Source organism: Oncorhynchus kisutch, unplaced genomic scaffold (assembly GCF_002021735.2).
Source record: "Oncorhynchus kisutch isolate 150728-3 unplaced genomic scaffold, Okis_V2 scaffold3584, whole genome shotgun sequence".
In the NCBI taxonomy this organism is placed as follows: Eukaryota; Metazoa; Chordata; class Actinopteri; order Salmoniformes; family Salmonidae; genus Oncorhynchus; species Oncorhynchus kisutch.
The window spans coordinates 360,256-378,175 of record NW_022265529.1 but is presented as its reverse complement, the minus strand read 5'-3'; the positions used below and the strand labels follow the sequence as shown (position 1 = coordinate 378,175).

At 39.4% G+C, this 17,920-nt stretch overlaps 2 protein-coding genes across 2 annotated transcripts in view; one reads left to right on the top strand and one right to left on the bottom strand.

Moving 5' to 3' along the window:
• Positions 1-862: 862 nt before the first annotated feature.
• On the top strand, positions 863-13,950 carry LOC109877358 (piggyBac transposable element-derived protein 4-like). Its single transcript, XM_031820688.1, has 4 exons — positions 863-906; positions 2,021-2,135; positions 4,548-5,974; positions 13,946-13,950. Exons 2-4 carry the CDS (start codon positions 2,050-2,052, stop codon positions 13,948-13,950), a joined length of 1,518 nt encoding a protein of 505 aa, XP_031676548.1. The 5' UTR covers positions 863-906; positions 2,021-2,049.
• The window catches only part of LOC109877169 (zinc finger protein 721-like), a 58,681-nt gene continuing 54,213 nt past the window's right edge, over positions 13,453-17,920 (bottom strand). The window contains exon 10 of the mRNA XM_031820687.1: positions 13,453-14,929. Coding sequence (XP_031676547.1) covers positions 13,995-14,929 — 935 coding nt within the window. The 3' untranslated portion in view covers positions 13,453-13,994. The remainder of the gene's footprint in view (positions 14,930-17,920) is intronic.

Sequence of the window (17,920 nt, the reverse complement as noted above, 5' to 3'; positions counted from 1 at the left end):
GGTGCCATTTTCTTGTTTATTTTATTGACGGATAGCCAGGGACACACTCCAACTCTCTGACAATCAACAATTGAAACGTGTGTTTAGTGAGTCCGCTAGATCAGAGCCAGTAATGATTACCAGGGATGTTCTCTTGATTAGTGAGTGAATTGGACCATTTTCCTGTCCTGCTAAGCCTTTGAAATGTAATGAGTACTTTTGGGTGTCAGGGAAATGTATGGAGTAAAAAGTACATTTTCTTTATGTATGTAGTGAAGTAAAAGTACAATTAGTCAAAAATAGTAAAGTACAGATTCCCTGGAAAGCTACTTAAATAGTACTTATAAGTATTTTTTACTTAAGTACTTTACACCACTGATCACAAACAATATAAAAAAACCACAATTAAAGTGTCTAATTTAGTCCCCTTTTAGATATGTATTCATTCCTCCTGTAAGACTCTCTGATTGCAATAGATGTTGATAAGTTGACCATATTTTTTATGTTCTCATTCACACAGGAGACAGACATGACTATCGTGGATCCTCTGGGGAGCTTCAACAACATCCTGATGCTGATGAAGTAGAGAAGAGTCTCTCCAGATCAGACCACCAGATGGTACAGCTTGGTTTGGTCTAGCATACAGCTTGCTCTCAGGGTCTGGTCTGGGCTTCTGTAAAGCACTTTTTCAACAGTGACATCAGCATCCATAATGATATGCGTCTGTGTCCCCTCTTTATGGTTACCAGGACAACGCTAGCCCCTCCTCCCTCCCGGAGTCCCCGTTTCGTACCTCTTCCGGTAGCACCTTACTGCTGGGTAGGAAGAGGTTGTCTGTGCTGCTGGTGGACTGCAGGAAAACAATGGGGCTGAGTGGAACTGTGAGAGGAGGAGAAGAGAAGAAAGGATCAGATTTGACTCATCAAAGTAAGTGCTGGAGTTTAGTTTGAACAAATATAATAGATCTTCCCACTGGTATCTGTTACCAGGACAACCAGCAGAGTTCTGTTAGTTGACATGAAGATGGACTAGTATCTTTTACCAGTGGGGCTGTCCCCGACTAATACAAATCTTGTTTGACTTAGCCACCTGTTCTTTTCACCAATCAATTGGTGCAAATGTTAAACATGTATTTCTATATATACACTACCGTTGAAAAGTTTGGGGTCACTTAGAAATGTCCTTGTTTTTGAAAGAAAATCTTTTTTTTGGTCCATTAAAATAACATTGACAATCAAAGCCACAAATGCTGATGCTCCAGATACTCAACTAGTCTACAGGAGGCCAGTTTTATTGCTTCTTTCATCAGAACAACAGTTTTCAGCTGTGCTAACATAATTGCAAAAGCGTTTTCTAATGTTCGATTCGCATTTTAAAATGATAAACTTGGATTAGCTGATAATGGGCCTCTGTAGATAATAATGGGCCTCTATGTAGATAATCAGCCATTTTCCGCCTCAACATTAGCAATGTCTACACTGTATTTATGATAAATTTAATGTTATTTTAACTGACAAAAGGACATGTATATCCTAACACGATCCGTGTTGTAAACAGCATTCTGCATGAATTCCGACTCAACTTGCAACAAAACAATTTTATGAAATCAAATTTTAGCAATCAAACATAGCTTAACACGGTCAAGTTCGGTTTCTGTGCAATCCTCAGACACTCTAGAAGGCAACCAAACATGTTTCATAATTCTACATTACGTATTGGCTATACAAGACCTGAATTAGCCCATGAAGGTTCTTGGACCAATGACCACCTATCGTTTTGAAACCTAGCTAGATAGCCAATGAGCTGGGATTTCCAGCAGTATGTGAACGCTGTTTGTAGGACAAACAGCCATCATGCTAGAGCTGTGCACAACAGAGTTCATTCTCTGGTGAAAGGAAACCAGATGCACGGTAGTTTACGTTTCACAGCAGTTCGTTCTCTTCTACAGACTTCTCAAGTCTGAAAAAGTTAAACATGGTTACTAAGAGTGGAAAAGCTAAATCTCAGTCCAAGTATAATCATTTTGATGATATTATTGCAGAAATTGACCAGGAGAGTGACACAGAAGGAATGGATGAGGACTCTGTGAGCGACCAGAGTTTTGATTCCAGCGCGGAAGAAATGTTTTTGGAAGGAGAAGATCCACTTTTTGATCAGTAAGTAAAACAAGTTTTTACTTCTCATGCTAATGCAGTTGTTTAAATAGTTGCATATGTATTTATATATATACATACACACACACACACACACAGTCAAAGTTTACATACACTTAGTTTGGAGTCCTTAAAACTCGTTTTTCAGCCACTCCACAAATTTCTTGTTAACCTCTCTGGTACAAGTGCGTCCCACCTCGACAACAGCCAGTGAAATTGCAGGGCGCCAGATTAAAAACAACAGAAATCCCATAATTAAAATTCCTCAAACATACAAGTATTATACACCATTTTAAAGATAAACTTGTTGTAAATCCATCCATATTGTCCTGTTTCAAATAGGCTTTACGGCGAAAGCACACCAAACAATTGTTAGGTCAGCCCCTAGCCACAGAACCATACAGTCATTTTCCAACCAAGGAGAGGTGTCACAAAAGTCAGAAATAGCGATTAAAATTAATCACTTACCTCTGATCATCTGGTGGCACTCCCAGGTCTCCATGTTAAACAATAAATGTTTGTTTTGTTCGATAATGTCCCTCTTTATGACCAAAAACCCCCTTTTTGTTCGCACGTTTAGTCCAGTAATCCGAAGGTGCGGGCACAAAGTCCAGACAAAGTTTTTAAAAAGTACAATAAAAGTTTGTAGAAACATGTCAAACTGTAGTATGATCTAAAATAAGGACGCGCAACAATGAGGTTCTAGCTCCAGCCTGTTTATTAACCTAACCCTTGCATGTCCTACATAGGTACGGATAACCCCAAGGGACATTTTCAATCCTCAGGTTGTTTTTGTCATAAATAATAAAATAATATTTCAACCGGAGAAAAGCTTCGTCAATAGAAAAGGAGAAACAAGTAAGACGCGCTTGGCTCATGTCTGGAAATGTCCACTGTCCTCTCATTGAAAGTGCTGTATCACCCTCATTTTTCAGAGTAAAAGCCTGAAACAATTCCTAAACACTGGTCACATGTAGAGGAAGCCATAGAGCTCGTGAACTGGGTCTTAAGTCTTTGTTTGGTGGAAAGGCTTTCAATGGAAAAACAGCCTTTCAAAATAATAGTACTTCCTGGTTGTATTTTCCTCGTTTTCACCTGCCATATCCGTTCTGTTATACTCACAGACATTATTTTAACAGTTTTGGAAACTTTAGTTTTCTACCCAAATCTACTAATTATATGCATACCCTAGCTTATGGACCTGAGTAGCAGACAGTTTAAAAACCTGTCTAGGACAAGCGTTCCTCTAGGGAAACGTTTCAACAAAAATTGCCCGAAATGTCATTATTATAAATTATATAAATTAAATCAGAAGTGCAATACACCAAATGAAAGCTAAACCTCTGGTTAATCTAGCCACCATGTCAGAATTCAAAAAGCTTTACTGCAAATGCGATTATCGATCAGAAATTTGCAATAAAATTCATCAATTACCTTTTGAAGATCTTCTTTTGGCAACACTAAAGGTCACGACAAAACAATAGTGTCGTTTTGTTCAATATAATCCATTTTTATAGCCTAACAGGAAACATTTTGTAAACGGCTTGGCGTAAATTCCGTGTCCTTCAACTTTGGACGTAACGTTCAATGTAATTACTCAATCTAAACGGACGTTTATCGAGTCATGTTTGGTTTCATTGCAATCCTCTGTTTGTTAGTAAAACAACCACACTTCATGGTTCTTTTCTGGGACATATTGACCGAAAGGAACTGATTTGAACACGGCAAACAATGACTGTATTTCGGACCAATGACCACTGATCGTCTTGAAATCTAGCTGGGTAGATAGCCAATGAGCTCAGGTAAACGACAACATGTGATGGTTCTATCCAGGAAGACTATCGTTTGTGGGAAACTCAAGCGTATAGACAACCATTCGCCATTGAAAACTCTACGAGGCAGCCACGCTGGTTACGTGCAGCATTTCTGTTTTGAGAGCATTTTCAGAGAATACTTATGGCAAGTAAATCTTTAAAATCGAAGGCAAAGACAAAGTATACAGATCTACACGATATCATTGACGATATTGATAGAGATAGTGAGAGTGAATTACTACAAGATGAGTCAGACCAGACAGTGACTATTCTTTTCACTCTAAATGGAGAAGATTCTGTGTTGGATTGGTGAGTAACGTTGTTTGAAATGAATAATATCAAATATTATTCATTTGAGTTGTTTGAGATATATATATATATTTTTTGCCATATATAAAAATATGACGAGGACATGAAATATAAAGTACACATGTGTATAAAGTAAACATTGCTCTACATTGTGGGTGTATCTGTGTGTCTGTATATATTACATATATTTTTACATGTCCATTCCATGTTTAGATAAAATACAGCACCTCACCTTAGTGGATGTTTACTTACTCTATATATAATCTGTGTCTGTTTTGTCTTTATTTCACAGTCCCAGCGATTCTGATTGGGAGCCCATACTGCCAAGGTGCAAATCCCCCACTGAAGCTGGTCCTTCCAGCCGGACCCCTGCTGTCTCCGGCACCACACCTACCCCCGCCCGGCCATCAAGAGGTGTGAAGCCGGTGACAAAGAAGCGGAGGAAGGGAAGTGTGGAACCTGCTGGCAGTGCGGAGGAGGGTCGTTGGCACTCTGTACTGGAGGAGGATGTGGCCCCACCACCTCCAATTTTCAGACCAAAGAGGCCACCAGGTCCTCAGCTGGACATGAACTCCAAGTACAGCCCCATGCAACTTTTTCGGTTGTTTTTCACCTCGGCAGTTGTTGATTCCCTGGTGTTGAACACTAATAAGTACGGAGCTAAGAAGCAGGCAGGCAAGAAAGAGACATGGAAGCCCATTTCCAGGTCAGATCTTTTTTGTTACTTTTCTATGGTCATTTACATGGGTCTTGTGAAGCTAAAAACCCTGAAGGACTACTGGAAATCTGCACCCCTCTATCAACTGCCTTTTCCCTCCACAGTCATGTCATGCAAAAGGTTTCTGACAATCTCACGGGCACTTCATATCAGTGACCCAGAAGTTGATAAGGACAACGAGACGAAACGAGGCACGGCAAGGTTTGATAAGCTCTGCAAAATTAAACCTCTCTACCTCGACATCATTGAGGCCTGCAATACTTATTTTCAGCCTGCCCAGAACCTTTCCATAGATGAGAGGATGGTAGCCAGAAATGGCCTAAAACACTACATGCGTAACAAACCGACTAAATTGGGTTACAAACTGTTTGTTTTGGCCGATTCTGCGTGTGCATACACGTGCAATTTTTTTGTCTATGAGGGTAAGAACAGTTGTGCGACCGGTAAGGGATTTAGCTATGACTCCGTTATGCAGTTATTAGATTTTCAGCTGCTAGGGAAGGGCTACAAACTGTTTGTGAATAACTTTTACACAAGCCCTACCCTGTTCACAGACCTGAGGAAGCTGGATGTGTGGGCCTGTGGCACCATTCGGACCAACAGAGTGGGCTTTCCGAAAACCAGGGTGAACGACATGCCTAAGCAGGCTGAGCGGGGTACCATGAGATGGATCCGTGAAGATGGCCTGCTGTTTGTGAAGTGGATGGACACCAGAGAGGTGGCGATGTGCTCCACTATCCACAAGTCCTTCAGTGGTGATCACGTCGTCAGGCGTGTGAAGGACGCTACAGGGGCATGGACCACCAAAAATGTCCCCATTCCAACTGCAGTAAAGGACTACAACAAGAGCATGGGGGGAGGTGTGGGCCTATCATATGCGCTGATAGGATACTATAATGTTCTCCACAAAACCATGAAATGGTACAAGACATTGTTTTATCATTTCATTGACATTGCTGTGGTGAATGCCTTCATCCTCCAGAAGGAAATGGCCAAGAGCTGTGGACAGCCCCCCATCTCACAGCTAGCCTTCAGAGAGCTGCTCATCCAGGAGCTTGCTAGCTACAGCACTGTAGCACCTTCATTCCCCTCTACCTCTGTCCCTTCTGCTCCATCAACCAGTGGTGTGCACATGCTTAAATTCCTTATTGCAGGCAGGAATGAGTGCAAAAGGGGCTTAGTAAGGAGGCTTCGTTGTGCTCTTTGCCACAAGAAATCCTCTGTCGGCTGCACCACCTGTTCAGTGACCCTCTGCTTCACAGCAGAAAGAGACTGCTATGGGCTATGGCATCAGCAGCACAATATTGTGTAGAGGGTCTTCACATTATTGAACATTGAGTGTAAATAATTACCCTTGTTATTTTTTATTTTTTGAAATATTAATTTTTTTCTTCAATTTTTCCTGTATATTTTTCCTATATATTTTTCCTGTATATTTTTCCTATATATTTTTCCTGTATATTTTTCCTATATATTTTTCCTGTATATTTTTCCTGTATATTTTTCCTGTATATTTTTCTGGGTATGTTTGAATAATTGTTTTGTATATAGTTATTTGCATCAATGTTTCGATGTTCCAATTCGGCCACTTGGGTACATTTGGGAAACTTGTGAGGGACACCTGGGTGACTTCATGCTCAATGGCATGTACCTCACTCATTCCTGAAGGTATCTGTCTGAAACTTTGGGCAAATACTGTTGCCTACCTATGTTCTTATTTGAAATTAGCCCCAGTATCATAACTGAATGTTTGGCTGTTCTAGTTTATTTTAAAGATGCAACAACAATAAAAGAACAGAGAAACACCTGTGTATTTTCTTCTACCAGATCTATGGTGTTATATTCTCCTACATTCAATTCACATTTACACAACCTTCAGAGTGTTTTCTTTCAAATGGTACCAAGAATGTGCATATCCTTGCTTCTGGGCCTGAGCTACAGGCTGTTAGATTAGGGTATGTCTTCAGGCGGAAATTGCACAAAGTAACCCGAAGAGGTTTTTAATAAGGTACGGTAGGTTGAAAGGTTGGTCAGTTGGTTGGTAGGGTCTGTCAGCTGACAGACAGAGAAGATACATGGTAAAGGAGAGACTATGAGTAAGAAAGTGATCATAGCAACAGAGGACATGGTGTCAGCAGCAGCACTCTACAAAACCTCAAATGTTGCATCACTTCCGGTGGGCCTCAGAGAGACACATCTGGATGGCCTCAAATCTTCCCTTGGACAGATGTAAATAAGCTGTTGGCTAAATCTGGTGCTACGCATCACTTCTGAGACTTCTGACACCATTGAAATCAGTAGACATGAAAATTACCAGCACTCTGACTCTGTCCTGCACCAGGAGAGTCTAATGGAGGAGAATCTAGAGAGAGAAAGATTTGTCCATTGCATGAACAGTTACAATTGATTTCCTCCAGCATTACAGCATTTAATCTCACAGTACATTAGTTGTAATGTCTGAGATGAGAGATTCATCATACCTGCTCTTGATGAAGAGTGACCACTGATATCTCCAGATGTCAGGATGTTGTAGAGACGTTTGTGAGGGTTGTGGAGGTGTTTGGGGATGTTGAGGTTTGGGAGGGTTGTGAAGGTGTTTGGGGATGTTGGGAGGGTTGTGAAGGTGTTTGTTGGATGTTGTAGAGAGGTTTGGGAGGGTTGTGAAGGTGTTTGTTGGGGATGTTGTAGAGAGGTATGGGAGGGTTGTGAATGTGTTTGTTGGGGATGTTGTAGAGAGGTTTGGGAGGGTTGTGAAGGTGTTTGTTGGGGATGTTGTAGAGAGGTTTGGGAGGGTTGTGAAGGTGTTTGTTGGGGATGTTGTAGAGAGGTTTGGGAGGGTTGTGAAGGTGTTTGTTGGGGATGTTGTAGAGAGGTTTGGGAGGGTTGTGAAGGTGTTTGTTGGGGATGTTGTAGAGAGGTTTGGGAGGGTTGTGAGGGTGTTTGTTGGGGATGTTGTAGAGAGGTTTGGGAGGGTTGTGAAGGTGTTTGTTGGGGATGTTGTAGAGAGGTTTGGGAGGGTTGTGAAGGTGTTTGTTGGGGATGTTGTAGAGAGGTTTGAGAGGGTTGTGAAGGTGTTTGGGGATGTTGTAGAGAGGTTTGGGAGGGTTGTGAAAGTGTGTTCTCTATGTTGATCATCGGAACTCATTTGAAGGTAACCTATACACACAAATGGAAGTACGGAGGTAGTTTTGTGCCCCCAAAAATAAGGGGTTAAATATATGTAAAACAATATAAAACATTACCTGAGCTTTCTTATATCGCCTAGATAAAGGACAGACACTTCAAAACCTTATTACTTAAAACAAATATATATGTATTTTTTTCCAGTTATTAAATGTGTTTTTCAATGCATTTCTATGGGCAATATTAGTAAAGTTACTACATGATTCTATATATGTTATTTCATAGTTTTGATGTCTTCACTATTATTCTACAAAGCAGAAAAAAGTAAAAATAATGAAAATCTCTGGAATGAGTAGGTGTGTCCAAACTTTTGACTGGTACTGTATATATATATATAAATAAATTAAATATTGAATTTGGGCTTTACTAATATTGCCCATAGAAATGCAATGAAAACACGTTTATAACTGGATTAAAATACCTATATATTTGACTAAGGTTTTGAAGTGTCCAAACTTTTGACTGGTATTACACATATATATATATATATTTATACCTAAAGGGGTCCTAGAATAAAAAATCAAACATCTAAATAATCCACAGTATGGCCATCTTAAAACAATTCCAACCAATAAAATACAGCTACATTTGGAGAGGACAGCATTCGGAAAATATTCAGACACCTTGACTTTTTCCAGATGTTGTTACGTTACAGCCTTATTCTAAAATGTATTAAATTAAGTTTTTCCGTCATCACAATAACCCATAATGACAAAGCAAAAACATGTTTTTAGGAATTTGAACTGAAATACTACATTTACATAAGTATTCAGACCCTTTACTCAGTACTTTGTTGAAGCACCTTTGGCAGTGATTACAGCCTCAAGCCTTCTTGGGTATGACAACACAAGCTTGGCACACCTGTATTTGGGTAGCTTCTCCCATTCTTCTCTGCAGATCCTCTCAAACTCTGTCAGGTTGGATTGGGAATGTTGCTGCACAGCTATTTTCAGGTCTTTCCAGAGATGTTTGTCGTGCCCTCTTTATATAGCCAAATTATTTTTCACTCAGGATGCTCCGGTAAACAGTGGTTGTTGTGCACTGCTGCCACCACCAGGCCTGGAGTCCATTTTGACTTTGTTGATAGCGAGCCGTGTTAGCTAGCCGTGTTAGCTAGTTGTCCGGCTAAAGACGTAGCAGCTAGCTGGCTACTGATCAACCTATTGTGTGTATTGAACATTCTTATTGGACAGCCTTACCTATAGAGTAGCACCACCACCCATCAGCCCATTCTCTTCTTGAAGTCAAAGCCCCAGTGTATTGTTGCTATAGGAGTTTATGATTAATAATCCTATTCATTTCAAGCCACACTAAGATGTCACCATACTTTTCATTTAAAGCCCCACTATGTAAGACATACATCATCAGAGTGGGCCTCCAATTTAAATGTAAACAATGGAGCAAATGCATCACATGTGAACATCACTTGATTATCAGAGGAGTGTATTATGACATCAGATAGAACTACTCAGACATTCCAAATCAGGCTTCATCCATATCATGAAGGTGGATATTGATACAACCATTTCCAAAGTCATGACCGGGCTGATGGAAACAGGATATGCCTGTATACGTTTCTAAATGCCGACAGACGATGTGTTACTTCGTTTGACATGGTGGGGTCTTTTTGTGTCAGTAAAAATGTATAAACGAGAAATGGCGGCATTAATCCTTTATGCACAAATATCGATTTAATAACGATCATATCTTAGTTAATTTGGAGTCACGCGATGATATATTGTGTGGTCCTCCCACTACGATTTGGGAAACCATGCAGTTTATTAGGCTACAGATTAAATAAATGATGAACTTCACAGGGTGGTGAAAGTGCATGTGTTGAGCTTGATGCTCCTTTCCAATACATGTTGATGGTCTTCTTCTGGTGACATGATGATGATTGATACTTGGTTGCCATTTGACAAATAAAATAATGTCGCTCTCATCCATAATAATCTCATCATGTCGGTAGCCTACCAGCACTGTATATGTGAGCTGTTGGCTACAGAGCGCGTGAGCACGACAAGAGCACGTTTGCTATATAACTCAACGGTTTTTCAAAACCCTCAGTAGAGTTGAAAATGCAATGGAAACCCATTTAACTTGCATTTTTCATTCAGTACATGGGAATTCAACAGGAAAACATTTTTTCCGTGCACTACGTCATCACGCAAAGACTTTTATCCGCAATAAATATGTTTGATGCAAACGTTTCCGGTGGGAAAATGCGTATATTGTTTTATGCAGATTTGAGAATATTCACATGAAAATCTGTCGCAAATTGCATGGAAATGTAGCTACTAATGTGGATATTGATCCAACACCTGCCGCTTATTCAAACCGTCCCACTGGGCACAGACATGAGTTCAACATCTAGTTTCTATTTACATTTCTTTGATTCGTCAACAAAAGTGATTTCAACATTAAATCAACACAAAATGTCCACCTGTCATTGGATTTAGGTTGCCAGTAGGGTGAAACACAAAATGTCACCAGTCAGCGGTTACCACTTATGTAGATGGATTTTTACAAATCCAATCCGTTTTCCACATTGATCAAACATCATCACATGGATTTGTTTTGTTCAAATCAAATGTTATTGGTCACATACACATGGTTAGCAGATGTTATTGGTCACATACACATGGTTAGCAGATGTTATTGGTCACATACACATGGTTAGCAGATGTTTTTGGTCACATACACATGGTTCACAGATCTTATTGGTCACATGCACATGGTTAGCAGGTGTTATTGGTCACATACACATGGTTCGCAGATGTTATTGGTCACATACACATGGTTAGCAGATGTTATTGGTCACATACACATGGTTAGCAGATGTTATTGGTCACATACACATGGTTAGCAGATGTTATTGGTCACATACACATGGTTAGCAGGTGTTATTGTGAGTGTAGTGAAATGCTTATGCTTCTAGATCCGACAGTACAGCAGTATCAAACAGATAATATCTAACAAATTCCACAACTAAACCTAATACACATAATCCAGTAAAGGAATGGGAAATATAGAAGTAGAAAACATGGATGAGCAGAAACACAGCAGCTAAGATGCAATATATAGTGAAGAATAGATAGTGAAGGATACAGTATTTACAGTTGAAGCTAAAGATTACATACACTTAGGTTGGAGTCATTAAAACTCATTTTTCAACCACTCCACAAATGTCTTGTTAACAAACTATAGTTTTGGCAAGTCGGTTAGGACATCTGTGTTAATGACACAAGTAATTTTTCCAACAATTGTTTACAGACAGATTATTTCACAATCCCAGTGGGTCAGAAGTTTACATACACTAAATTGACTGTGCCTTTAAACAGCCTTGGAAAATTCCAGAAAATTATGTCTATAGCTTCTGATAGGCTAATTGACATCATTTGAGTCAATTGGAATTGCACCTGTGAATGTATTTCAAGACCTACCTTGAAACTCAGTGCCTCTTTACTTGACATCATGGGAAAATAAATAAAAATCTGCCAAGATCTCAGAAAAAAATGGTAGACCTCCACAAGTCTGGTTCATCCTTGGGAGCGATTTTCAAATGCCTGAAGGCGTCCTCTGGTCTGATGAAACTAAAATAGAACTGTTTGGACATAATGACCATCGTTATGATCGGAGGAAAAAGGGGGATGCTTGCAAGCCGAAGAACACCATCCCAACCGTGAAGCACACAGGTGGCAGCATCACGTTGTGGGGGTGCTTCGCTGCAGGAAGGACTGGGGCACTTCACAAAATAGATGGCATCATGGGTGAGGAAAATTACGTGAATATATTGAAGCAACATCTCAAGAAATCAGTCATGAAGTTAAAGCTGGGTCGCAAATGGGTCTTTCAAATGGACAATGATGCCAAGCATACTTCCAAAGTTGTGGCAAAATGGCTTAAGGACAACAAAGTTAAGGTATTGGAGTGGGCATCACAACGCCCTGACCTTAATGCTATAGAAAACAGATAATTGTACCCTTTTAAAAATAGTTATAGGGGGGAGGTCCGGGGGATGTCTGTCTTTGAAAGGGTCATTGTAATACTTAAGATGTCCCCTTTACTGATGACCTAAACCTAAAAGTCAAGGGGTCTGAATACTTTCCAAAGAAACTGTAAGTGATTGAGGAGAGCATAATTGCTATATTCTAATTACAATCATTGACCCATAAGGGACCACATGACCAAAGCAATGCGTGACCCATGCAGAATTAAAACTATATTCATCTTAATGAGAAATATAATCGAATAAACAAATGTTTGCATAACCAAAGACATGAAAACGGGTGGGAACATTGTATTTAGCTAGGATTTCATAAGGCCAGGATTGTCATTGAGAATAACAATAGACAATAGTTAATATTGCTAGTTTAGGGATGAAGATTGATGAACCTTCACTATGTTAAGCATGTTTTTTAATTTGACGTGGAAACAATGTTTATTCAACCAGTGGGAGGCTTGTAAAAGCCCACAGGAAAGTGGAATGCGGAACTCTTCATTGAGACAATCATGAAACAGCAATCTGTGGGTGAGTTGTAGTGGATATTATAATATAAGGATCTGCTGGAGTCCAAGTCAAACCAAGATTCTTTATTTCTGAGCTCAGAGAGAACAACAGAGTTTGGTATTTGGTATTTTACTAGGATCCCCATTAGCTGTTGCAAAAGCAGCAGCTACCACTCCTGCGGTCAACACAAAACATGACACAATTGTCACGTCTCTCGTCGGAAGGCATGGACCAAAGCACAGCGTGGTAAGTGTTCATGATTTTTATTTAATCAAAAAACATTCGAACAAAATAACAAAGAGAAGAACGAACAGTTCTGTAAGGCAAAGCAACTATACAGAAAACAACTACCCAAAAAACACAGGTGGAAAAAGGCTGCCTAAGTATGATTCACAATTAGAGACAACGAAATAGTAGAGGGCCTAGAGAGCTGCCCTGCGGTACATCACACTTCATATGTTTGACATTAGAGAAGCTTCCATTAAAAACCCTCTGAGTTCTATTAGATAGATAGCTCTGAATCCACATTAGAGGTTGAAAAGCCATAGCACAAACATTCTTAAACAAAAGGTTATGGTCAATAATATCAAAGGCTGCACTGAAATCTAACAATAGAGCTCCCACAATCTTCTTGTTATTAATTTCTCTCAACCAATCATCAGTCATTTGTGTCACATGTTGAGTGCCCTTCTCTATAAGCATGCTGAAAGTATGTTGTTCATTTGTTTACAGAAATATAGCATTGTATTTGGTAAAATACAATTTTTTCCAACAGTTTGCTAAGAGCTTGCAGCAATCTTATAGGTCTGCTGTTAGAACCAGTAAAGGCCGCTTTACCACTCGTGGGTAGTGGATTAATTTGGCTTCCCTCCAGGCAAGAGAACAAAGACCTTCCTCTAGGCTCATATTAAAAATATGTCAGATAGCTGACTCTATAGCCACTCCTACTGTCCTCAGTAGCTTTCCACCTAAGTTGTCAATGCCAGGAGGTTTGTCATTATTGATCGATAACCATTTTTCCACCTCTCCCACACTAACTTTACAAAATTCAAAACTTGCACTGCTTTTCAAAAAAAAAACAATTTCATCTGGTAAAAACAGGTCAACACATTATAGGCAACAATATAAGACAACGGGAGCACTGTGTATGTTCTCTGATGAATTGTAAGAAAAATGAGATGTGAAATATCAATATACACGCTAAGAGTAGTAATTTCTCTCTCCTGTGTGGATTCTCTAATGACGTTTAAGTGATTATGAGTAATATGTTTTCCCAAAGTCTAAGCTTTTGTATGCCTTCTCCTCTGTGTCATGCTCTTTCAGGCTTCCTAAATGGGCAAAAGCTTTGCACTCCGGGAGGAGTGGTAATGCATCTCCCATCTGTGTATTTTCTCATGTTGGTTCAGGCTGTTTTTATGGTAAAAACTCCTTCCACACTGGGAGCAGTGGTAAGGCTTCTCCCCTGTATGTAATAGCTCATGGGCTTTCAGGATTCCTGAACGGCTGAAACACTTCCCACACTGGGAGCAGTGGTATGGCTTCTCCCCTGTGTGTACTAGCCCGTGTCGTTTCAGGCTCCCTAACCGCTTAAAACACTTTCCACACTGGGAGCAGTGGTAAGGCTTCTCCCCTGTGTGTACTAGCCCGTGTTGTTTCAGGCTCAATAACCGCTTAAAACACTTTCCACACTGGGAGCAGTGGTAAGGCTTCTCCCCTGTGTGTATTCTTTCATGGACTTTCAGATTCCCTGAATGGTTGAAACACTTGCCACACTGGGAGCAGTGGTAAGGCTTCTCCCCTGTATGTATTCTTTCATGGCCTTTCAGATTCCGTAACTGCTTAAAACACTTGCCACAGTGGGAGCAATGGTAAGGCTTCTCCCCTGTATGTACTAGCTCATGGGCTTTCAGGATTTGTGACCGGCTGAAACACTTTCCACACTGGGAGCAGTGGTAAGGCTTCTCCCCTGTGTGTATTCTTTCGTGGACTCTCAGATTCCCTAACCGCTTAAAACACTTGCCACAGTGGGAGCAGTGGTAAGGCTTCTCCCCTGTGTGTATTCTTTCGTGGCCTTTCAGATTCCCTAACCGCTTAAAACACTTGCCACAGTGGGAGCAGTGGTAAGGCGTCTCCCCTGTGTGTATTCTCTCATGTTGTTTCAGGGCCCCTAACCTGTTACAACCCTTTCCACAGTCAGAGCACTGGTGTCTTCTTGATGGTTTGGACATCCCTGGCTTTGGTTCTTCTGAGTCTGGTCTTTCTCCTGCCAAAGACAGTGTTTAAAATAAAAAATAGAGACCGAAAGAAACCTCCACATGATAAAATAATAATAATAAAATAATTTTGATTCGTTAAAAAAGTTTGAAATATCCAATAAATGTCGTTCCACTTCATGATTGTGTCCCACTTGTTGTTGATTCTTCACAAAAAAATACAGTTTTATATCTTTATGTTTGAAGCCTGAAATGTGGCAAAAGGTCGCAAAGTTCAAGGGGGCCGAATACTTTCGCAAGGCACTGTATCAATACTCTTACACAAATGCTTGATTTGCTATGGTTCAAAAGCATATTTTGAAAATCTGAGATGACAGTGTTGTTAACAAAAGTCTAAGCTTGAGAGCAAATATATTTATTTCATTTCATTTGCGATTTTCATGAATAGTTAACGTTGCGTTATGCTAATGAGCTTGAGGCTATAACTGGATACAGTTTTTTTTTATAGCCAAACGTGAACAAAACGGAGCGATTTGTCCTAAACAAATAATATTTTTTGAAAAACTGAACATTTTCTATCTAACTGAGAGTCTCCTCATTGAAAACATTGAAGTTCTTCAAAGGTAAATTATTTTATTTGAATGCTTTTCTTGTTTTTGTGAAAATGTTGCTGGCTGAATTCTAGGCTTAATGCTATGCTAGGCTATCAATAGTCTTACACAAATGCTTGTTTAGCTATGGTTGAAAAGCATATTTTGAAAATCTGAGATGACAGTGTTGTTAACAAAAGTCTAAGCTTGAGAGCAAATATATTTATTTCATTTCATTTGCGATTTTCATGAATAGTTAACGGTGCATTATGCTAATGAGCTTGAGGCTATAAATAGAATCCCGGATCCGGGATTGCTCGACGCAAGAAGTTAAGGAGAAGTTTATCTAAAGTTCCATGCATAACACTTGTATTTTCATCAACATTTATAATGAGTATTTCTGTAAATTGATGTGGCTCTCTGCAAAATCACTGCATGTTTTATAACTACTGAACATAACACGCCAATGTAAAATGAGATTTTTGGATATTAATATGCACTTTATCGAACAAAACATACATGTATTGTGTAACATGAAGTCCTGTGAGTGTCATCTGATGAAGATCAAAGGTTAGTGATTCATTTTTATCTCTATTTGTGCTTTTTGTGACTCCTCTTTGGCTGGAAAAATGGCTGGGTTTTTCTGTGAGTTGATGGTGACCTACCATAATCGTTTGTGGAGCTTTCGCTGTAAAGCATTTTTTAAATCAGACACTGTGGCTGGATTAACGAGACTTGTATCTTTAAAATGGTGCCTAATACTTGAATGTTTGAGGAATTTGATTTATGAGATATCTGGCACCCTGCAATTTCATTGGCTATTGGCGGCAGAACCCTGTTCCCAGACAGGTTAAGACTCCATAATGTGTCATCATTAGATGCTACAAGCCTCCTTTAAGACTCCATAATGTTTCATCATTAGATGCTACTGTCCTCCTTTAAGACTCCATAATGTTCATCATTAGATGCTACAGTCCTCCTTTAAGACTCCATGTTTAGAATGTGTCTGGAAGCGCTACTCTATTCTACTCTCATCCTTTCAGTTTTAATAATATTTAATAATAATGTTATAACAGGTAATAACTAACTTTAATAACTAGGGTCAATACCTGCCTGGCGCTCCAACAAAATAGTTCGTTACCCCTCTCTAACAATACGCTACAGAATTAGCATAGTAGGCCATGTAATTTAAGGTAATCTGAAATATTTAGGACTAACTTATTCCTTGCCACCCATTCTGAAACTCACTGCAGCTCTTTGTGTTGCTGTCATTTCAGTTGAAAAAAAAGCTGCATTGAAGTCTAGCAAAACTGCCCCAACAATATTTTAATCATCATCAATTTCTCTCAACCAATCAGTCATTTGTAAGTGCTATGCTTATTGAATGTCCTTCCCTATAAGCTGAAAGTATCAATTTGTTTACTGTAAAATAGCATTGTATCTACAACTAACTTTTTTTTTTTTTTTTAAATATAAGGGTTGTTAACAGGCTGATTGGTCGGCTATTTAAGCCAGTAAAGGGAGCTTTACTATTCTTGGGTAGTGGAATGACTTTAGCTTCCCTCTAGGCCTGAGGGCACACACTTTCTAGTAGGCTTAAATTAAAGACAAGGCAAATAGGAATGGCAATATTGGCCGCTATTATCCTCAATTTTCCATCCACGTTGTCAGACACCGGTGACATGTCATTGTTGATTTGTTTTCCAAAAATGTCATTGAAGACGCTCCAAAGATTTTTACTATCATCCTTCATGTAATTTATTTTTGTTTCATTGTGTAGTTTCTTCTTTTTATTCAGTTTAGTCACATGATTTCTCAATTTGCAATACGTTTGCCAATCAGTTATTCAGCCAGACCTATTTGCCATCTCTTTTGCCTCCCTCTTCATCATACCATTTTGTAATTCCTCATCAATCCACGTGGATTTAACAGTTTTTACAGTCATTTTCTTAATGGGAGCATGCTTATTAGTAACTGGGATAAGCAGTTTCAAATGTGTCAAGGGCAGTGTCTGGTTGCTCATCATTACACACCACGGACCAACAAATATTATTTACATCAACAACATAGGAATCACTACAAAAAATGTATGACCTCTTATACACAATATTAGTCCCAGCCTTAGTAACGGTGTTTTTTCTAGACATGGCTACTATATTGTGATCACAACTACTGATGGATCTGGATGCTGCTTTAAAACCCATTTCTGCAGCATTAGTAAAGATATGATCAAAACATGTTGATGATTTCATTCCTCTACTGTTTGTAACTACCCTGGTAGGTTGATTGATAACCTGAACCAGGTTGCCAGCACTGGTTACAGTTTGAAGCTTTCTCTTGAGTGGGCAGCATGATCACAGCTTTCCTCCAGTATTAGTTAATTAATTAACAGTGTCTTGAGTTTAGTTTGCCTGTTCTACAGTCTAGTAAAGATAGGGGCGTTGATTGGGA